Below are 22,364 nucleotides of genomic sequence, written 5' to 3' on the forward strand. Positions count from 1 at the left end.
TAGACTGTTCTCAATGGTAGCAGATGACAGAACGAGGAGTAATGGTCTCAAGTTGCAGTGGGGGAGGTTTAGATTGGATATTAGGAAAAACTTTTTCACTAAGAGGGTGGTGAAACACTGGAATGCGTTACCTAGGGAGGTGGTAGAATCTCCTTCCTTAGAGGTTTTTAAGGTCAGGCTTGACAAAGCCCTGGCTGGGATGATTTAACTGGGAACTGGTCCTGCTTTGAGCAGGGGGTTGGACTAGATGACCTTCTGGGGTCCCTTCCAACCCTGATATTCTATTGTTCTATGACCCAGAGCAGTGGGGTACAGGAGTCTGGTCGAAGGCAAATATACTGGCTACTGGATGAATAGTTTTCTGTTCCCTGAGTGACCAGAGCAGGGGCTGCCCTAGAGAAATCAGGAACCTGCTAGAACCAATTAAGACAGGCAAGCTTATTAAGACACCTGGAGCCAATTAAGAATTTACTAGAATCAATTATGGCACGCAGGCGAATCAGGACACCTGATTTAAAAAGGACCTCCCATCAGTGAGTGTGGGGGGGTGCACAAGGAGCAGGGAGTGACAAGGTGTACAGCTGGACGACTAAAGAGTACAAGTGTGATCAGGCTTCAGGAGGAAGATCCTGCAGTGAGGATAAAGAAGGTGCTGGGGGAAGACCATGGCGAAGTAGCCCAGGGAGTTGTAGCTGTCACGCAGCTGATACAGGGGATATTGTAGACCGTTGCAATCCACAGGGCCCTGGGCTGGAAGTTGGTGTAGAGGGTGGGTCTGGGTTCCACGCATCCCCCACAACCCCTGATCGGACACAGGATGGGTTGACCTGGTCTGTGAGAAACACCAGAAGGGAAGGTCTAATTTGGAAAGGGATCTGGCCTGTCCCTGACCCACTAGGTGGGACACTGAGACTGGGGGGATTGTTCTCCATTTCCCCCATGCTGGCCAGTGATGAGGTTAGCTGAGTGAACGGCAGGTTTGAGCCTCTAGCAGAAGCGGCCAAACTGAGGGCTGCTGTGAACCTCTGAGGCGAGCAAATCTGCCAAAAAGCGCAGGATCCCCCAGGGCAGAGGAGGAACTTTGTCACATATTATAGAAGCTGTTTTGTGCTGGTTTGGTAAATCTAAGTATTGGAATATCCACCAGCTTTGGGGATTGTCTGCCCCGTTCTTTGCAGTTCACCCTGAGTGACCTCGGCACGGCCCCCTGGGACTCCGGTCACACTCGGCTAACCCAACATCAGGCTCCTCAAGATCGTACATGTCGTGATCTGCAGCGCAAGGCGATGGAAGTGGTGACTGCTCACCTCCTCTGCCCTCCAAGCCCACAGCAGTAAGCAGGGCCTAAGTTCTACGAGAATGAGGAGTCTGGCTGGAGGGAGATTGAGGCGCTAGAGTACATGGGAAGAGAAGTGGGTTAGCCTGGCCCCTTGCTGGTGTCCCTTCCTGTGTCACGGCCTTCCAAACACACAAGCTAGACTCAGGGCAGGTTTCTTGACTCTGCTATTTGGAGTTCATGAGAGTATTTGCAGGTAACACTCACCATCACAATCGCCCACTCCAAAGACTAAATCTGACCCGGACTCATTCCACGGCTTTCCCAGCCAGAGTTTATGCACAAATGCCAGCTCCAGGGGGAGGTCTGGCTAATACACCCGTAAAACACACTCGGCATTAGCGGCTGAGTTTGGGGAAGGACAAAGGGGCAACGTGGGTTCGATGGACACTTACTCCACAGCAAGAGGAGGTGGCATTCATTAACCCTTCCATGACTGAACAGTATCTCTCCATCCCTTCTTCAGGAATGGGCAGGCCATTTTCAACAATGCTTGAGGCTGGTGAAGAGACCCTCTCTTTGCCTCAGTTTCCCCTCCTGCCTTTGTGTGTTTTGACTGTGAGCTCTATGGGGCATGGACGGTCTCTCTCTGTGTCTGAGCAGCACCCATGTTATGGAGCCCTGACCTTAGCTGGCACCTATGGGCCATACTCGTAATAATACCTTCCACAGCAGCTGGCTTCACCGCCCAGGTTCAGGGCCATGTTCTGGGCCTCTGCAGGGGTTTGGGAGATTTGATTTTTCACACCTGCCTGAAGTTCCTGATTTCAGGCTGGGGTGGACAGGCCCCAAAGCTGGCGATTCTTGCCATACTCGAGCCCCCCAGAAGCAGGGATCAGGCAGCCAAAGGCCCCACCAGGGTCCCAGTCTAGTCCCTACATCACAGATATTCTGAGAAGCTTCCCAGGGAGGCCGGCCAATCACTGTGCCTGGTGCCTCTGCTGGGAGCCCCGTCTGCCTGCTCTACCAGAGCTCTCTGAGGAGCTCTTTCCACTGCCAGCCCACCGTGCCCCGGCTGCCTGCAGCAGCCTGCACGGGCTCTCCAAGGCCTTACCTCCCCACACCACCCCAAGGTCCAACCTCCCATTCTGGCATCTCTGGAATCCCAGATTTGCCCCTACCTGTCGTACCACATCACCGCCTGCTCCGTCCATGCATCAACAGACCCGCCAGCTGGTGCACATGAACCATCTGATCCTGGGGCAGGTGTGGGGCAAACCCGGACCCTGGTGTAAGCTGAAGCAGCCTCAGGGCATCTCTAACTTATGCCAGCTCAAGTAGTTCCACGGGGACAGTTTTGCTGGCTGGGGGACTGGCAGAGCATGTTGCATTCCAGCTCTGCCCTCACATGTCCCCGCAGTGGGGAGAAGGCAGGAGAGACTCACACTGGGGGGATCCTCAAGTGCCCCTCTAGGGCAGCCATGAGCTGCTCTGTCAGTGGTCTCACTGGGGCTGAGGACCTGGCCATATGTGCCTGCGGAGACAAGCCTCATCCTGACGATTATGAACAATACAAGTCAGATGAATGCTATCACACAGGAGCACGTGCAGCTCAGACTGTGGTACAGCTACTCCTGGCCCCGCTGAATCCTGGGGGGCATGTTGCAATTGCTGGACCTACAAAGTTACCCTCAGCTCAACTGCAACCTGTGTGAGCTCAGACTTGGTAAACAGAACCCGGGAGAACAAAGTTACCGAGGCCACGTCTGACCGTACACAAATTCTCTGGTGGACATAAAGGGGGTAAAAGATGCCACCTGCTCACCCTCCTTCGTGAGGGTCTTAAAAAGAGACTTGGAAAAGAAAAATATTCTCCCCGCTCATCCCGCGACCAACCCACACTGCAGCTCATCTCGGCTCCTCTCCACCGCCAGTGGGCAGGAGCAGGCCAGGTGAAGGACTTTCCTCCTGAGAGCGGGCTGGCCGGCCTGCCCTTGTTTAAGGAACCTGGTTTGTTACTTGTGAGTTTAGAAAATCATCACATCACCCTGATGTCCAGTCCTCAGCCCACTGGCGGGGAAACCTAATTTCCCACACCACAGAGGCAGGTAAGAGCCTGCCCTGTTTTCCCTGCCCTTGTGTTGTCTTCTGCCCTCCCTCGTCTCCTATCCTTTCCCTCATTCTCTCCACTTTTCATCGGCTCCTGAAATCAGCCATATGCATTTGTCCACCCCTGCCTTGTCTAAGGAGAATGAACCCAACCAGATGACACTCCTGCCCAGAGCGTGCTCCAGGGTCCAAACAGCAGGTGCCATGCTTGGCCTTCTAGCCAAAGCCAGAGCACCTATTTGTGACGAGCCAGCCAGCCAGTGTTGCAAAGCTGTATTTCCCCCACCTTTTCCATCGTCTCTCTTCTCCACCTGGCCTCCATCTGTCTGTTAGAAACAGGAGAAGTGAATACCCTTCACACATCAGGATCGGAAGTAAAGTTAACCCTTCCCTAGGCTTTTCATCAAAGAAAGGTTGTTCTGAAAATAAGAGTGATATTTTGCCTAAAAAAGGAGAGAGATTTGAAAGGCTTTGATTGTTTGTTTGTTTTGCACAATCTCTCAGTTTCGGTATCAATGCTTGTTTTAATTTCTTTTTCTTTCTTGTGTCTGATCAATAAACTTTCAGTTCTAGAATAAAAGATTTTGGGTTTGCCAAGTAACTGAGCAAACTATGGTCTCTGTAGATCCGCCCCCCCCTTCCCCCCCAAACCTGTCACTCTGTAATGTGGGACAGTGAAGGAGTTTATAAACACCTTTAACGCCTTAGGCCTTTGAAATCAATATTATACAACAGGCATCTCTGAGCAGCTGTCTAGGCGGGAATCACCAGAGCAGCCAAACATCTATGGAAGAGTCCATCAGGCTTGTGACCAGGTCTTTCCCCAGCGTAGATGTACAGTGTTAGCTTTGCCCGTCTTACTCGGTACCTACTGCCAGCAACTTTCCATACAAGCATTACACAAATCAGGTGCAGGAGATGGAACCAAAATGCAAGTTCACCTGCTATCCCACAGCTTCTCTCTGCTCTGCCCTGGTTCAGAGCTGCCCCAGCACTCTCCGAACAGTCAGACATGCTCCTCGAAGCTCGTGTCAGTGGCCATGTGCCCTGCCCTGCATGCTGACTCACAGTGCCAACTCACACTGAGCAAGGCAGCCTCACCAGCTTCCAGCTCATAATACATCAGAGCACACAAGACACTCCTATCATACGGCAAAAATTCGTCCCTCAGATACACCTAGGCAACTTGCCTTGCAGGGTTGGCACCTTTGGGCACTCCTTGCAGGCCCGGCCAGGCACAGTCATAAGATTTTCACTCACTTTTCTGATTTGACAGGAAAGAGGTGCTGGCAGCAGATACCAGCCATGGCAAGCCAGATGTTCAGCTCCCACAAGTCTCTGTCTCGTGTCCCAGCAATAACGTCAGCTGGGGGTGGGCTCCAACTTGCTGTTCTGCTTGGACTGTCCCCGATCTCTGTGGATGGAGCTGATCAATCCAAAAGCTTCTTCGTGGTTCAGTGTGGATGCAGTTGGATGCTGCATTCTTCTGTACTTCCATGTGAACCTGTGTGCCACGGAGCTCTGCTCCACTGAGCGACTGCTGGGGTGCTCCCTACAGGAACGTGTATTTCAGTAGAGGAAGACGTGTGGCGGTCGATATGCGAAACTCATGAAGTCCTTGGGGATGAAAATGTGCACAGCAGATCTCGCTGTCCCTCCCCTGCTGGGTACCTGGGCACTCCTGTAGCTGGAGACATCGCTGGCAATTAGCGGAGGATGTGTCCACGCTGCAGCTGCCAGGTGTGGCCGCATCTCATGCGTGCCCAAGCTAACTCTGGTGGAGCCGCTGTCAGGCAGTGATGCTTTGTCAGCACAGGTTTCAGTGTGCCCTACTTGCCCTAGGACCTGCCCTGCGTGATAGTGATGACATCACAACACTACTGCAAATGGCGGTGACGTCATACTGGGCTGGTTCCTGCCCCATCATAATCCACAGGGGTTTTGCCATTGGCTGTAGAGACGCTGTGTGGTGAAGTGCTGCCAGAGGCTCACAAGACCCAGAAACACTTTCCAGTTCTATGAGCCTTGCAAAAGCCGTGACAGTCGGGCCTGGGCCTGGGGTGCGGGGCTGGGTGGCTGGTAGCCCAGGGCTTGGGATGGGGGTCAATGCTGCACCTGCCCAGATTGGCCTGGGTTGAGAAAGTGTCCTCTAAGGAACAGTTCAACTCTTCAGCTAATTCAGCTCCGTTCCCTGGTTTATGAAGCAAACTAATGAGGGGGAATCCCGTCGGATCGGGTTTTAGGAGTTTTACAGCTACCTGTGCCAGCAAGTTGACATTCCCCTGAAATTTAATTGGAATTAATTGCACTGGGGCGTTTGATCTTTGTTTCTATGTAAATTTCATCTCTAATCCCAGCTCTGAGACTTGCAGAGAACAGTGACCCCTTTTTAAAGTCAAAGGGATTAAGCCAACTGGGCCTTTTATCAGACACTTTCTTTTAACCATTTCATTGCACTGGCCCCAGAATGAATCACTTCTTGTGGATGGGGCATTTCCTCTGGCACAGGAGACCGCAGATTGAGATAAAGGGAGAGCAGTTTTCAGACTAAGGGCTTGGGGAAAGCCTACAGGTGCAGAGGAGCACGCGGTTCGGACAGAGACATCCCTTGGGGAGGATCTATTAATAGAGATTCTCTATGTCCTAGTAAGGAGGAGAGGATGGAAGACGATAAAATATGGGTAGGATCTGATGAGAAATAGACAAATAAAAAAAAGTCCCATTCAATTACATCATGTAATGGCAGACAGCTAAAAAGTGACAATCATTTAAAGTGTTTATATACAAATGCTAGAAGTCTAAATAATAAGATGGGTGAACTAGAGTGCCTCCTATTAAATGAGGATATTGATATAATAGGCATCACAGAAACTTGGTGGAATGAGGATAATCAATGGGGCACAGTAATACCAGGGGACAAAATATATTGGAAGGACAGAACAGACCGTGCTGGTGGGGGAGCGGCACTATATGTGAAAGAAAGCATCAAATCAAATGAAGTAAAAATCTTAAATGAACTAAACTGTACCACAGAATCTCTCTGGAGAAAAATTCCCTGCTTGAATAATAAGAATATAGCAATAGGGATATACTATCAACCACCTGACCGGGATGGTGATAGTGACTGTGAAATGCTCAGGGAAGCTATAAAAATAACAAAATAATAATGGGGGATTTCAACTATCCTCATATTGACTGTTTACATGTCACCGCAGGACGGGATGCAGAGATAAAGTTTCTTGACACCTTAAATGACTGCTTCTTGGAGCAGCTAGTCCTGGAACTCACAAGAGGAGAGGCAATTCTTGATTTAGTCCTAAGTGGAGCACAGGATCTGGTCCAAGAGGTGAATCTAGCTGGACCGTTTGGTAATAGTGACCATAATATAATTAAATTTAACATCCCTGTGGCAGGGAAAACACCACAGCAACCCAGCATGATAGCATTTAATTTCAGAAAGGAGAACTACACAAAAATGAGGAAGTTAGTTAAACAGAAATTAAAAGGTACTGCACCAAATGTGAAATCCCTGCAAGCTGCATGGAAAGTTTTTAAAGACACAATAACAGAGACTCAACTCAAATGTATACTCCAAATTAAAAAACATAGTAAGAGAGCAAAAAAAGTGCCACCATGGCTAACCAACAAAGTAAAAGAACCAGTGAGTGGCAAAAAGGCATCCTTTAAAAAGTGGAAGTTAAATCCTAGTGAGGAAAATAGAAAGGAGCAAGCAAAGTGTAAAAATATATTTAGGAAGGCCAAAAAAGAATTTGAAGAACAGCTAGCCAAAGACTCAAAAAATAATAGCAAAAAAATTTTTTTTTAAAGTACATCAGAAGGGGCCACTGGACAATCAAGATACTAAAGGAGCACTCAAGGACGATAAGGCCATTGTGAACAAACTAAATTAATTCTTTGCATTGGTCTTTCTGGCTGAGGATATGAGGGTGATTCCCAAACCTGAGCCATTCTTTTTAGGTGACAAATCTGAGGAACTGTCCCAGATTGAGGTATCATAGAGGAGTTTTGGGGACAAACTGATAAACTAAAAAGTAATAAGTCACCAGGACCAGACCATATTCACCCAAGAGTTCTGAAGAAACTCAAATGTGAAATTGCAGAAATGCTAACTGTGGTTTGTAACATTTAAATCAGCTTCTGCACCAAATGACTGGAGGATAGCTAATGTGACACCAATTTTTAAAAAGGGCTCCAGAGGTGATCCCGGCAACTACAGGCCAGTAAGCCTGACGTCAGTACTGGGCAAATTGGTTGAAACTATAGTAAAGGACAGAATTATTAGGCACATAGCTTAACATAATTTGTCGAGGAAGAGTCAACTTGGTTTTTGTAATGGCAAATCATGTCTCACCAATTCACTAGAATTCTCTGAGGGGGTTAATGATCATGTGGACGAGGGGGATCCAGTGCATATAGTGTACTTAGATTTTCAGAAAGCCTTTGACAAAGTTCCTCACCAAAGGCTCTTAAGCAAAGTAAGCTGTCATGGGATAAGAGGGAAGGTCCTCTCATGGATCAGCAACTGGTTAAAAGAAAGGAAACAAAGGGTAGAAATAAATGGTCAGTTTTCAGAATGGAGAGAGGTAAATAGTGGTGTCCCTCAGGTGTCTGTACTGGACCCTGTCCTATTTAACATGTTCATAAATGATCTGGAAAAAGGGGTAAACAGTGAGGTGGCAAAATTTGCAGATGATATAAAACTACTCAAGATAGTTAAGTCCGAGGCAGACTGCAAAGTGCTACAAAGGGATCTCACAAAATGGGGTCACTGGGCAACAAAATGGCAGATGAAATTCAATGCTGATAAATGCAAGGTAATGCATACTGGAAAACATAATCTCAACTAGACATATAAAATGATGGGGTCTAAATTAGCTGTTACCACTCAAGAAAGATCTTGGAGTCATTGTGGATAGTTCTCTGAAAACATCCACTCGATGTGCAGCGGTAGTTAAAAAGCAAATAGAATGTTGGGAATTGTTAAGAAAGGGATAGATAATAAGAGAAAATATTATATTGCCTCTGTATAAATCCATGGTACGCCCACATCTTGAATACTGTGTGCAGATGTGGTCGCCCCACCTCAAAAAAGAAATATTGAAATTGGAAAAGGTTCAGAAAAGAGCAACAAAAATGATTAGGGGTATGGAGCAGCTTCTGTATGAAGAGAAATTAATAAGATTGGGACTTTTCAGTTTATAAAAGAGACAACTAAGGGGGGATATGACAGAGGTCTAAAATATCGTGACTGGTGTGGAGAAAGTAAATAAGGAAGTGTTATTTACTCCTTCTCATAACACAAGAATCAGGGGTCATCAAATGAAATTAATAGGCTACATGTTTAAAACAAACAAACAAAAGGAAATATTTTTTCACACAACGCACAGTCAGCCTTTGGAACTCTTTGCCAGAGGATGTTGTGAAGGCCAGGATCATAACAGGGTTAAAAAAAGAACTAGATACGTTCATGGAGGATAGGTCCAGCAATGGCTATTACCCAGGACTGGCAGAGACGGTGTCTCTAGCCTCTGTTTGCCAGAAGCTGGGAATGGGAGACAGGGACGGATCACTTGAGAGCATGGAAAATCAGCAGGCAACATAGGGGACTGGGAGCCAGGAATTGCTGGTGACACTGACTCACCTCCACAGGGCTTGCACTGGTTCTGTGGATGAAGGGAAAGCAGTGGATGTATTGTTTCTTGACTTTAGCAAAGCTTTTGACACGGTCTCCCACAGTATTCTTGTCAGCAAGTTAAAGAAATGTGGGCTGGATGAATGCACTATAAGGTGGGTAGAAAGTTGGCTAGATTGTCGGGCTCAACGGGTAGTGATCAATGGCTCCATGTCTAGTTGGCAGCCGGTGTCAAGCGGAGTGCCCCAGGGGTCGGTCCTGGGGCTGGTTTTGTTCAATATCTTCATAAATGATCTGGAGGATGGTGTGGATTGCACTCTCAGCAAATTTGCGGATGATATTAAACTGGGAGGAGCGGTAGATACGCTGGAGGGCAGGGATAGGATACAGAGGGACCTAGACAAATTGGAGGATTGGACCAAAAGAAATCTGATGAGGTTCAATAAGGATAAGTGCAGGGTCCTGCACTTGGGACGGAAGAACGCAATGCACAGCTACAGACTAGGGACCGAATGGCTAGGCAGCAGTTCTGCGGAAAAGGACCTAGGGGTGACAGTGGACGAGAAGCTGGATATGAGTCAGCAGTGTGCCCTTGTTGCCAAGAAGGCCAATGGCATTTTGGGATGTATAAGTAGGGGCATAGCGAGCAGATCGAGGGACGTGATCGTCCCCCTCTATTCGACATTGGTGAGGCCTCATCTGGAGTACTGTGTCCAGTTTTAGGCCCCACACTACAAGAAGGATGTGGATAAATTGGAGAGAGTCCAGCGAAGGGCAACAAAAATGATTAGGGGTCTGGAACACATGACTTATGAGGAGAGGCTGAGGGAGCTGGGATTGTTTAGTGGAAGAGAAGAATGAGGGGGGATTTGATAGCTGCTTTCAACTACCTGAAAGGGGGTTCCAAAGAGGGTGGATCTAGACTGTTCTCAGTGGAAGCAGATGACAGAACGAGGAGTAAGGTCTCAAGTTGCAGTGGGGGAGGTTTAGGTTGGATATTAGGGAAAACTTTCTCACTAGGAGGGTGGTGAAACACTGGAATGCGTTACCTAGGGAGGTGGTGGAATCTCCTTCCTTAGAAGTTTTTAAGGTCAGGCTTGACAAAGCCCTGGTGGGATGATTTAATTGGGGATTGGTCCTGCTTTTGAGCAGGGGGTTGGACTAGATGACCTCCTGAGGTCCCTTCCAACCCTGATATTCTATGATTCTATGGTTCTATGGTGTAATACCATGTGCATGCAGACAGGTGCTGAGGCTCTGGTCAGGGCAGGTAATGATTGGTGTGTCTTTACCTACCTGGCTGGATTGAGTGGTAAATGTTCACCCAGCATTTGGGAGGTAAGGATCATTATTAAACAGCTGTCTCTCGTTCTGCCTGTGGGCAAGGCTCCTCTGTTTTGACCCAGACTAGGCCAGGCTCAGGTGAGTGCTGGGAAAGGCTGCAAGTCTCACCATTCCTCACACTCCAGCCCCGGAAAAAGTTAACTACGGGAAGGGCCCTGGGGTGGCCCAGCGCTCTCTTTTACAACTTACCTAGATCTGGAGGGATGGTGCCTCTGAATGACTGCTGCACCCAAACGCATTGCCAGGAGATCATGCTGTGTTTGGGGAGGACACTCCCCCCTCCTGGCCCCCACCCCACTCGTCTGTGGGATTCTCCCCGTCGGCACAGCTGCCCTGCACCATGACAGCTGGTCAGTAGGCTGCAGCTGGCGTTCATCCCTGCAGGCCAGGCGAGGTTGTATGGCAGTGACAGCTGTGCTGGGGCACAGAGCACCATGCGTCCGTGCAGTGCCGGGAGCGACACAGCCCCGGGAAGCGTGGAGGCACTCGGTGCAGTAAACTCAGATGCCTTCGCTCAGCTCCGGAAGCGGCTGTGGCACGTAAAACTATCTCTGAGAAACTAATGTAATCCCTACTTGGCCTGTCTTACTCACAGACACACGGCTGATCCCTGGCCTCTTGGCAGGACCACCCGCAGTTCAGGAGCCACAAGACCACGGCCTGTGTGGTGTTATTCCGCCTGAGTTACACAGCCATTAATTTGACAGGTTTGCATGGTAATCTCAGTACAGCAAGTAATATTGAAGGCAAAAAAAAGTCCCAAAATAGCACATAGGCTCAGACAAAGCAGGATGAGAGAGACAGAGTTGAACCTGTTTCCTTAACTTTAGCAGCACCCCAGTTTGGGGAGGGGTGATGGAACGGTTGTGGTTGTTTGGAAAATACTAGCAGGAAGGCTCCCAGGGAATTTGAGATTTCTTGCGTGCAAGGTGGGAATGGAAGTGCATTGACACCTACAGCATATTGCTCAGAGTCATGGAATCTGGCAAGGGACTGCACGTGTCTGGGGTTTGCTTTTCTTTATTGCACTGCTGCTCAAACCACAGAACTGCTCAGATGTCAACATTTCCTGCACAGGTGGCAAAACAAAGCCAAGAGCCTGTCCTGGGGAGCAGCACAGCTGGGCGGGAAACAGTTTTCCCAGCCCATGAAACATCAAGATTTCAAACATTTTCCCATTCTGCACTGGGACAAAGCTGAGACCTTGCACAGCTTTTCGCAAGAGAGCGAGAGACACCGCGGAATAGCTAGGGCACTCACCAGGAAGGAGGAGCCCTCCAGGTTCACGCCCCTGCTCCAAATCTGTCAGACAGAGACTTAAAGCTCATCTCCTAAATGCCTGATAGGTGCACCAAGCACCACTCTCTTGGCTCTGCTAAGGTAGTGTAAGCAGAGTCAGGATGAGCTCCACCCTGACATCTGGTGGTGAGGTGTGGCAAGTTGTGGAAAAGAACTTCAGGGGCCGATCTCATTTGCATAGGCACACCCACCCCGCCTAGAATGAGGCCATAGCTGCCCAAATGGTCACTTTGGCTGTTCCTTATGGTGCACCAGCATTAAGACTCCCACAACTATGAGCTGGAATCACTGAGCACTGTGTCAAGTAGTGGGGAGCCAGAAGATCTAGAGTGCAGTGGTGTTGTTTGTGGATAGGCTGGCGGAGCGGAGCCCTCTGGGGCAGTCAGCTTCAGATCATGTAAGGTGCCCATTACCTTTTCCTCCCCCGCCCCACCCTGGCACATTTTTAGCCAGACTGGGGAGTAACACTCTGCAGATGAACTTTTGAACTCTGGGGCTGGACTTTTTGGACTTTGGGTGATTTGTGGATTGCTGGACTCAAGAGATGTTTGAGTTCTAGGACTCAAGAACCCGAGGGAAAGGACGTGGCCCAGTTTGCTGGGGTGGGTCTTTGCTCATGGTTTGGTTAATGAACACTAGTTGTGGTGTTTCCCCAATTTAATGCTGATGTCGTTTACCTCATGTTATTAAAGATTCTCTGCTACACCGAGACGAGAGGGGAAGTATTTCCTCTTTGAGGCGCCCAGGGGGTGTGTAAGATTTTCCCAGGTCACTGAGTGGGGGCTTGAGCCGGTTTTGCATTTGCTTTGATGAAAGGGAACCCCTGTGCACTGAACCCGGCCCTTGCTGCTATCAACTCGGCTGCCAGAAGAGTTACAGTAGCTCCCTCAGGGTGGTTCTGATCAGAAAGTCCATCCTGGACTGACGAAGCTTCCCAGTTGAAACGGGTTCAAACCTGCGCAAAGTTTTGGTTTCACCAAAGTGGCGTTTTCTGATGAAAGCCTGTTTAGTTGAAAAGTTCTCACCCACCTCCAGCTAGGATGGTGCTGACAGGGGAGCAAGCGGCAATGTTCTGTCACCCCTTTCTGGACATCTCTTTGCTTTCAGATACTTTCACTCCAAACAGAGCCCCTCCCCTGGTTCTCACCCCTGCTCCTTTAGCTGGATGGCTAACGGCTGAATGAGACAAACACTCCAAATTGCCTGTGAAACAACAGTCCAAAAAGTGTGAAATTGGTGTTAGCGAGCGACTCAGACCCTTTCTGCGGGGAGTGACTGTGAATGCCCCCATCAGGAGAGCTGTCACATTGACAGACCAGACCTTGACTCCTGCCTGTCCACAGGCTGACTCTGTGTGACAGGGTTCAGTGAATGCACGCTGAGGAGCCCGTATTGTTCCTATGAAGATTTCATTGCATGGACGCAGAGCAGAGAGTTGTACCACATCAGCATTACCGAATGGGAAAAGCCCCAGCAATACATTGTGTCAAAAACAGAGGACCAGGTGCAGCAGCAGTAATTTTCCACTTTACACATTTTTCATCCCTTTTGTTTTTTTAGTGCTCGAATGGCTCCCTGGTTTGCAGCAGGACTTGGAAATTGGGAAGGGAGAGTGCTGTGGGCTCAGGGTGCTGTCTTATGCGGACACCATGACAATCTGTTCAGATTCAGCCAAGTTCGAAGGAGCTGAAAATCACCATTCCCAGCCCACACTAGGCTCACCAGAGCTTGCTGATGACTGCTGCCAAGAGGGCTCAGGATTCCATCCGCACTGAGCATGCCCCCAGCTCCCGAGAGCCACATGCAGAACTGAGCCACCCGAGGACGGACAAACAGAAACAATCCTCCTTCTCTCCGTCTTTCCATCCCTCACAGCACGATTTGGCTTGAGGGACGGAGTGCTGTGCTGGGAGACAGGAGAACATGGGTTCTACGTTCAGCTGTCCTACCAATGAGGGTTAGTAATTATGTGTCCTTCACAGCACTCATTAGTGAGGAAGGCCTCACAGCCCAGTATGAGATTGCACCCAATGGGAACAGAGTCTAGACCTGTAATCTGGCAGATCTATGTGTCAACTGCTTAAAGAGAGCTTCTCTCAGACTCTGCCATGGCCAGTGACTCCCACGATGCAGCAACTTCCTGAACCACGCAGGGAGGCGGCAGTGCATCGTGGTATGTGTCGTCTGACCAGGGAGCCTGGCCCTAGTGAAGGGGGGCACCTGTATTACAGCTCCCCTTGGGGTCATTATAGAGCAGACAGAAAATAAATCCTGCCTGACCTGGCCAGGACAGATCCAGCCCCCTTCCCCTCCGCTTCCCCCCAAGGCCCCACCCCCCCGGGCAGGCCAGTGTGGAGCCGTGCGGACCATCCACCTGCCCGTGATGCGGAGGGGCTGAGAGCAGCCCCCTGCCTGTGTCCCTGCCCTTGGGGCTCCCCACCCAGCCCAGGGCAGATGGAGGTGGAGGGTCTGTGACTCCGTGCTGGCTCCCCACAGCTGCCCGTGTGGCTCTCCCCGATCTGGCTCTGGCTGGGGGTGGGAAGGGGACTCCCTGGCCCTGGTCCGGCTTCCAGGTTGGCCAGGGGTGGGGCCTTGTGGGGAAAAGAGGGGTGGGGGCAGGGCCTCGGGCTGGGGGAGGATGTCCCATTTTGGGAAGGCTCTGGCACCCTTGACTGAAAGTTACCCTGCAATGGAACTTCAGTCAATAATTCTGTTGATGATGCCCAAGAAGAAACAGAGTCCAGCTCACTCTCTCTTAGCTCAAGTTGTCAGTGCTAACAGTAAAAAAGCAGGAAAAGCTAACAAACTACAGGTCTGACTCCGAATGCAGGGGAGGCGGTTGGGTGGGAGCACAGCCACATCCCAGAGCAGAAACGCACTTGAAGGTGATTTCCAGTTTGAAAATTGTTCTTTTAAAGTTCTCTGTTTGCAAAACAGATTCTACAGTAAAGCAGCTCAAGGGAGTCACCAGCCTTCTGGAAATGGTGTTGGCAGGAGTCTCTTTTGTGAGTTTAAACAAATGGTGTGAGGGTGAGGAACCAGTACCACAAAAGTCATATTCCTGTATGACTTCTAGCCATAGTCTTCCTTCAAACGCAGCTGAGTGGGCTTTCAATAAGTGTTTAATTTAAAAAAAATCTTACAGACTTTTCACCACGTCAGCTGCTGTTTGTTCACTCTGTTTGTTTCGCCCAGAAAAGATAATGAAAACAGACTAGTCAGTTTCACGCTTTGGCTGTCCTGCCTCGCTCAGTGCTGCCCTGTTTGGGGGCAAACACTGCAGGACAATATGTAAATTCAACCAGAAAATAATTTACCTTGATGAAAAATGTGAAAAAAGTTACTGTGGCCATTCATAGAGTCACAGATTCCAAGGCCTCAGTGATCTAAAATGTTCCCCTGTATCAAGCGTTACTGCCCAGCAGGGTAGGGAACCCTGCAGCTAGTCCCTGTCTGAGTGCTGGGAAGCGGCTGTGGGAGTTGGAACAGGGTCTCAGACACTCTCTGCTTACTCTGCACACATGTGACTCTCAATGGGGGCCACTTTATCTATTAATATTAGCTTTTGCAAAATCTTTATTCTGTTTATTTTATTAAATATAAATAGTGGGTTTTGACTCATAGAATCATAGAATCATAGAATATCAGGGTTGGAAGGGACCCCAGAAGGTCATCTAGTCCAACCCCCTGCTCAAAGCAGGACCAATTCCCAGTTAAATCATCCCAGCCAGGGCTTTGTCAAGCCTGACTCCCTAACACGCTCTCTAAATGAATGTAAAAAACTCCAAATAAAATAAACTGCTTTCAAAATCTGGAATGTGAGGCACAGACCCCACACGGATGTCTGCACAAGTTGTCAGAAAAAATACTGTCTGTCCCAAACTGTGACAGCACATGAACAGCCCATGTTCGCTCAGGGGACTGCTCCTGCATGATGTTTTGACTTTAGATTCAGTCACAGACCACTAGAGCCAATTAGGCTTTAAACTATTTTTAAATCTTGGGATCCTGATTCTATTTACTTTTCATTTCATGAATCATTTGACAAGTGTGAAAGTCGTTAAATGTCTACATTTCTCATCCAAAAAGCATTCAAACACCTCCCGCCCCTCCCCTCCCCCCCCACACACTGACTTGCATACGTCAACATGTGTGATCTAAGGAAGAAAGGAATTTCATTTTTGTCAAAATCTATTAGCCCCTCTAACAAGGTGACTGTATGGTACATTTTATATTTGCTTTTCGTGACAGAAACATGATCAGTTTTAGTCCAGGTTCGATGGCTCTAAAACAGGGCTTCCAACAGTGAACTTTACTGCGTAGTTTCCATCACCCCAACAACGACCCCATCTCTGCCTCATTTGCAAAGAGTGCTCATTTTAAGTAACTCTGTCTTTGCTCTGCTCAAGATGAATGAACTTCTAGCACTTTGAGACAGATTATGGACTTCATCTCTATTACAGGAAGTGTCCCTACAGAGAAGAAGTAATGAGAGAGATGATGTGTTTATAATAGAAACTATTGTCTGTTCCTCAGAGAAATGGACTATCATACATTTACAAGGGTTGGGGGGGAAATTTCCATGTGTTAAACACACAGGATTCACTCCAGACTCCAAGGCTTGTACGTAGGACAGGACCCAAGTATAGGAAAATCTTCCCTGAATTCCTGTCAGTTATTCTGTAAGGGGTATAGGGAACAGATATGCCTTGAATGATTAATAACTATTCATTCCTCCTGGCCCTCAAAAATTAGAAAAGCCATCCATCTCTGTTTATCCCCAAATAGGATCCTCCTAGTAAAGACAATACAAACATTGTTCACATCATGTGAGATACTTTGACTTTGTCCACACTGGAACCTAAACGACAAAACTTTTGTCATTCAGAGGTGTGGAAAAAATATCCCCTCCCTGAATGACAAAATTTTTGCCGATGCAAAGCACCTGTGTGAACAGCGCTTTGTCGGCAGGAACGCTCTCCTGCTGACAAAGGGGCCGCTGTTCGTTGGGGTGGAAGATTTTTGTCGGCTGCACACCTTTAGCGGTACTGCCATAGTGGCAGAGCCCTGTCGCCAAAAGGTGTGTAGTGTAGACAAAGCCCTTGTCTACGGACCCACAGAGCATCTCCAGTTAGGAATTCCAGTCCCCAAGAATAGAAACTAAAACGGCTAGATGAGATGATTGTTAATCAGGGCTGGCCTTACCATGAGGTGACCCAGAGTGTAGAAAATTGTGTCTGCAGCTGGCGCATCTGTAGTCTCTCTGCTCTAGATGCACAGAGATGGGGGAGCGCTGTGCTGGAGGGAGGAGGGCACAAGAGACAGAACAGGCAGGCAGGAGAAAAGGTGAGAGGGAATCACAGAAAGCAGCAGGAATTGCTGGGAGAGACAGAGGAGGAGCCTCTTATGTACCTCTCTAGCACCCCAGGAGCCTGGACTGATTAACCCCAGCTTCTCAGGGAGCTTCCTGTTTCCTGTAGCTTCCCTGAACCCACTTGAGGAGAACAGGCAGTCAACTGAAGTAATAGGAGCCAGTGAGGCCCTTAAGACGTTGATATCGTCCCTCGCTCAGGCCCTGCTACTAGCCTGCTTAATTGTCCCCTTCAATTGAGTGTTGGGAGCCACTAATGCTCGCACAGAACAGCGGTCATGAGCGCAAGAAGAAAACGCCCCTCTGGGACAGCATTCAGAAAAAAAAAAGAAAGCAAAGGAAACTTTTCTATCTAAGCAGGAAGGAGCTCTCCTGAGATACATAGACACAAATGTTCACAGTGAGCCTTCCAGCCCAGGTGATTCCATTTTCCTCTGCCACTCTTCTCCCACGAACAGTTCCTGTCATAGCATTATCCTCCATAATGGCAACTATGGCATCATCTATCTTCCCAGAAACACACATAACTTCAAATTTCTGTGTGGCTTACTGTTATGGCATGACATACTGTTTGAAATAAATGTTGTAAGCAAGAGACTCCAAGGTGTTGACCTTGATATATCTGGAGCAATGGAACAACTGGACAAAGCAAAGTCATACCTACAGTCTTACGGGTCAGATGAGGGATTTCAGAACGTTCTGAAGAGTGTACAGAAGTTGGCAGATGAACTTCACACTGAAGCTATTTTCCCATCATTCAAGAATACAAGAGTCACCAAAGAAGAAGACATTTTGATTACGAGGCACGGGATAAGCCCGTAAGAGACCCCAAACAACAATTCAAAGTTGAATTCTTTAACCCGGTGCTAGATCGTGCAATACAGTCAGTTGAAGAACATTTCATGCAGCTCAAGGAACACAGCAGTATATTTGGGATGTTGTCTGATATTCCAAAGCTCCTCACTATACCTGAAGAAGACCGACACCAGCAATGCAGGGCATGTGAGACAGTGTTGACATGTGTGATGTTGATGCGAGTGATTTAGGGGATGAACTGAAAGCCCTTTCAAGACACATTTCAGCAGGATCAACTCCAAAGGCTGTTTTGGAATATATGTGGACAAATAAGATGACCACCCTCTTTCCAAACGTTTTTGTTGTTCTGCGCATACTGCTAACACTTCCTGTAACAAATGCCAGTGGAGAACACAGCTTCTCCAAGCTGAAGTTAATAAAGAGACTCGGATGCAATCTTCTCTTGATGCTGATCATCTGTGGTGGCCTTTAACCTTAGTCTCATCTCAAGCTCTTTCCACCTATGGAATGCTCTCTCGTGATTTGCTGCTTTTTCATGGCATGCCAGATTTCTAGACAGATTTTTCCAGTCCTTTGTTCCTGTAGAACCCACAGTGGCTGGAACATTAGACTGGAAGAGTTTGCAAAAAAACAGTATGCAGCGTTCTGGGTTTTTGAGTACATAAGCCATGGCCTCTCCACTTTGACACCATTGGGGATTTCACACCAGTAATGTGTTGGATGGAAACTTCTGTTTTCATTGTCTTTGGGGAACATGAAGTTTTTCACTTGCTGTGGTCCATGCAGTGCAAGGAAGTCCCTCAGGCTACTGCTCAAGTGGGTCCACAGTCCTGGATCCTCTAGACTTGAGGAACTAAACTCAGCAGCAGCTGTTTCTTGCACCTCCACCACGCTCTTCTCTGATCTACACTTTTCTTCAGGAATGTGCATGGTTCCATCCACTTGAGATAGAGATACGAATGCTGCAATAGCTGCCAGGTCACCTGCATTCTGACTGACTGGAAGATCAGGCATCTCCTCACCACTCACATCCTCACTGGGACCGGAAGGCTCACCGTGAACATTTGTGTCTGTGTATCTCAGGAGAGATCTTTCCTGCTTAGATAGAAAAGCTTCCTTTCCTTGCTTTCTTTTTCTGAATGCTGCCCCAGAGGGGCATTTTCTTCTTTCACTCATGACTGCTGTCCTGTGCCAGCTACAGTGGCTCTCAACACTCAATTGAAGGGGACAAATAAGCAGGCTGGTAGCAGGGCCTGAGTGAGGGAAGATATCAGCGTCTTACGGGCCTCACTGGCTCCTACTACTTCAGTTGACTGCCTGTTCTCCTCAAGTGGGATCAGGGAAGCAGGTGGAAACAGGAAGCTCCCTGAGAAGCTGGTGTTAATCAGTCCAGGCTCCTGCAGGTGTTAGAGAGGTACATAAGAGGCTGGTGGCGCCCTCCCTCCCCCAGTCTGGCACCTGAGGCAGCCGCCTCAGTTCGCCTCATGGTAAGGCCAGCCCTGAGCTGTTAAATAAGGATCGCTTTGGTTCCACAGGGCCCTGTGCGACACCGATAGGGAACACTAATGAAATACCATTCCTGGCCAGGACTGAACCTTGGATCTCTGACTCAAGGAATGAGCCGCTACGTTCTAACCTAGAGCTGTCTGCCGTCTTACCGATGCAGCGGGATCCATCTGGACTGGTCATGAAGCCACGCGGGCATGTGCACACGTAGCTGCCTGCCGTGTTGGTGCACTCCCCACCGTCGCACACACTGGAGATCGTGGCGCACTCATCCACATCTGGAAAAGAACAAGCCACCAGGGATTAGTCTTCTCTGCAAAGATGATTTGCACCATCTTCTCTGCTCATCTACACAGAGGACCCTCAGCCAAAGGCAGTTGTCTCGAGGACAGCACCTGGAATTCCAAGGGGCCCTGGCTGGCCTCTGCCAGCTGTTTGGGTGATATCTTCAGCTGATGTTTTTGTGGGGTTGAGACACTGTGATTATCCCTCTCTCCATCCCCATTATTCTACATGGCCCTTCACCACCCTGGCTGACTGCCAGCAGAGACCCAGGGCTCCTGCGCAAAACTGCTCCCGCCAGGAGCTCCCGCTCAGCTAGGCAGAGCCACTGAGGGAAACAGCTGATCTTGAGGGGCTTCACTGCACTTCTCAGCCCTCCAGCTCCCCATGCTGCTAAAACACCTGCTGCTCCCACGACAGGGCAGTGCATGTATCTGCCAAGCCACTCGCCCATATCCTGAATCAAAGCCATTGCACGTTCTCCTGTGGCCACTGGGAAACTGCGCAAATGCTGTCTTGCACCCCTCCCAAGGTCCTGCACCCCTCCCTCCCCGTCCCAGCCAGTAGGGTAAGTCAGGCACCAAATGGCTGTTGTGCAGTCTTCAAAAGGGAGAATACTGGCTAGTTCCCTCTGTGCTCCTGGGAGCTCCTGCAGTGACCCCAGCACTGGGGTTACCCAGCCGACTGGCACCAAGGGTTTTGTATAGCACGCTGCTGTCAGTGCCAGGCACTCGTCTCTCACTCACTCTCTTTCCCAACAACCTCCACTGCTCCACGACTGTGCCGCCGTTAGAGCGTATTTAGACTTTGCTATTAAGTTAGCAAAAGGGACAAGACAGAACATGGCTAGATGGGCAGACACTTGTAGGGGGAAACATGCTGTCCGGCTCCACTTGTCTGGGAGTACTAGGGAGTGATTCCAAAACCAGGGAACAGCCCACGAGAAAAGAACCTCTGGGAATCTGGGTGCTCAGTAATGCCCCTCATGTGCCCCTACATCAGTGACCTATGGCCCTGCTGCAGGAGGCCCCCTGGAGACGGAGGGGGTCCAAACCAGGACCAGCTGTAAGGTGTTGCAAGACCATGTGTGTCCACAAGCTCTGCCAAGTCCTCCTCTTTCTGCAGCTCCCTCGGATTGGGCTGCGCACGTGTTAGACAAAGAGTCGAGATGAACACTGAGTCAGCGTCTTCTCACTGGACAACAGAAGGCAAGTCCCAAGAAATTGCAACAAGCCTTTTCGCAGCTGAATCCAGCAACGTGGCCTACAGGCTGATCTGGAGGCTGTGAAATGGAGCCCAGTGTTCAGAGGCCCTGGGACCGGGGGCAGCTCTACCAATTTTGCTGCCCCAAGCAGTTGCCGCCGAATTGCTGCTGGACACGGCCTGCTGCCCCATTCGGACTGCGTCCCCATTCAGACTGCTTGGAGAGCTGGTGCCTGGAGCCGGCCCTGCCTGGGACTAACAAGAATTGTTACATGAGTCGTGAAACACACGCAACACGCCTTGCAGCAAGACAGCCACTGCCATCGGACCATATCAAAGCATTCCCCAAGCATCAGTGAATGAACACCCGCTGTCCCAGAGAGAGCGGGAAATGTTGCTCCCAGGCTAGGGCTGGGTAAAAGCAAGCCCAGAGAGGCTGTGCCTAGTGCAGGGTTCACCAGAAATTCTGCGGCAGAGTTGGGACCAGAGGCCAGTTCTTCTTCTTCTGCACGCTGACCTGTAGCTTCAAGACCATCCTCTCCCTTCCTATGCCTCTGAATCCCCACGGTTCTGAAGCTGCAAACAGGTGCCAGCTCCTGGGGCCTGTTCCTAACTTTGGGCGTCCACAATTGATAATCTGACCAAGTGAAAGAGTGTGACAGTCCAGAGCTGAGCTGGAAAGAGCAGATGTGCTGGAACTGAGTGGGCTCCAGAGGTTGCTGGGACGTGCGCCTGGCGATTCACCAGGTTTCCCGATCTCCCCTGGCTAATGTCCACAACAGCAGAATGGATTATTTATTTCTATTGCTTCCTTTTTACTGATCAGTGTTAATAAACTGCATGTGTAATCCACACACCTTCTGCGGGTGGGGTTCTGTCCCATCTAGTGGCACTGAGACCACTTAAGAGAGAGAGGTAAAAAAAGTCTGCTGTATAGCCCTAGCTAACGGCCAGGTGGCTTTTAGCTCATGCGGTAGAGGCTCATGCTTTAAGCTCCCAGAGGCCGCAGGTTTGATCCTGCCCACCAACAACCAGGGTCTGTCAGTGTTACACATGGCCCAGCTAAAGTCTAGCTCGCTGCAGACACAAGCAACCAATGCAGAGGAATCACACAGAGAGCCCATAGGCGATAATGTGCCAGAAAACAGAACACAAGGGCAAGGAGAGGGAATAAAGTTGAACAACTCCCTCCAATGAGGTGCTTCATGCCAGCATGCTGTCTGCTACAGGAGTGGGGATATCAGAGAAGTAGGCCAAGAACAGAGGTCCATAAACTGCATAACGAGTCCATAAACTGCAAATATTATCCAATTGTTTGCAAGAAAGTTCACAAAATGCACAACTGCGGGAAACTGCATGGGGCTGGCAGGAGGTTAACAAGAAACAACGGGGCAAGTTTTGCTCCTTCCGAAGCACTTCACCTATGTGACCGGCCTAGTGCTGCAGCCTGGTGGCATCAGCAGAGTGAGGCTAGGCTCTGTGCTGGACACACTGACAGCTGCCCA

The 22,364-nt window shown here is 49.3% G+C and overlaps 1 protein-coding gene across 1 annotated transcript in view; it reads right to left on the reverse strand.

Annotated features, from left to right (window-relative positions):
- Window positions 1–22,364, reverse strand: part of FBN3 (fibrillin 3) — a 287,866-nt gene that overhangs the window by 119,846 nt on the left and 145,656 nt on the right. Inside the window, exon 9 of the mRNA XM_084614426.1 lies at window positions 19,527–19,652. Coding sequence (XP_084470552.1) covers window positions 19,527–19,652 — 126 coding nt within the window. The remainder of the gene's footprint in view (window positions 1–19,526; window positions 19,653–22,364) is intronic.

The sequence above is a fragment of the Lepidochelys olivacea genome (assembly GCF_965140295.1).
Source record: "Lepidochelys olivacea isolate rLepOli2 genome assembly, chromosome: 25".
NCBI lineage: Eukaryota > Metazoa > Chordata > Testudines > Cheloniidae > Lepidochelys > Lepidochelys olivacea.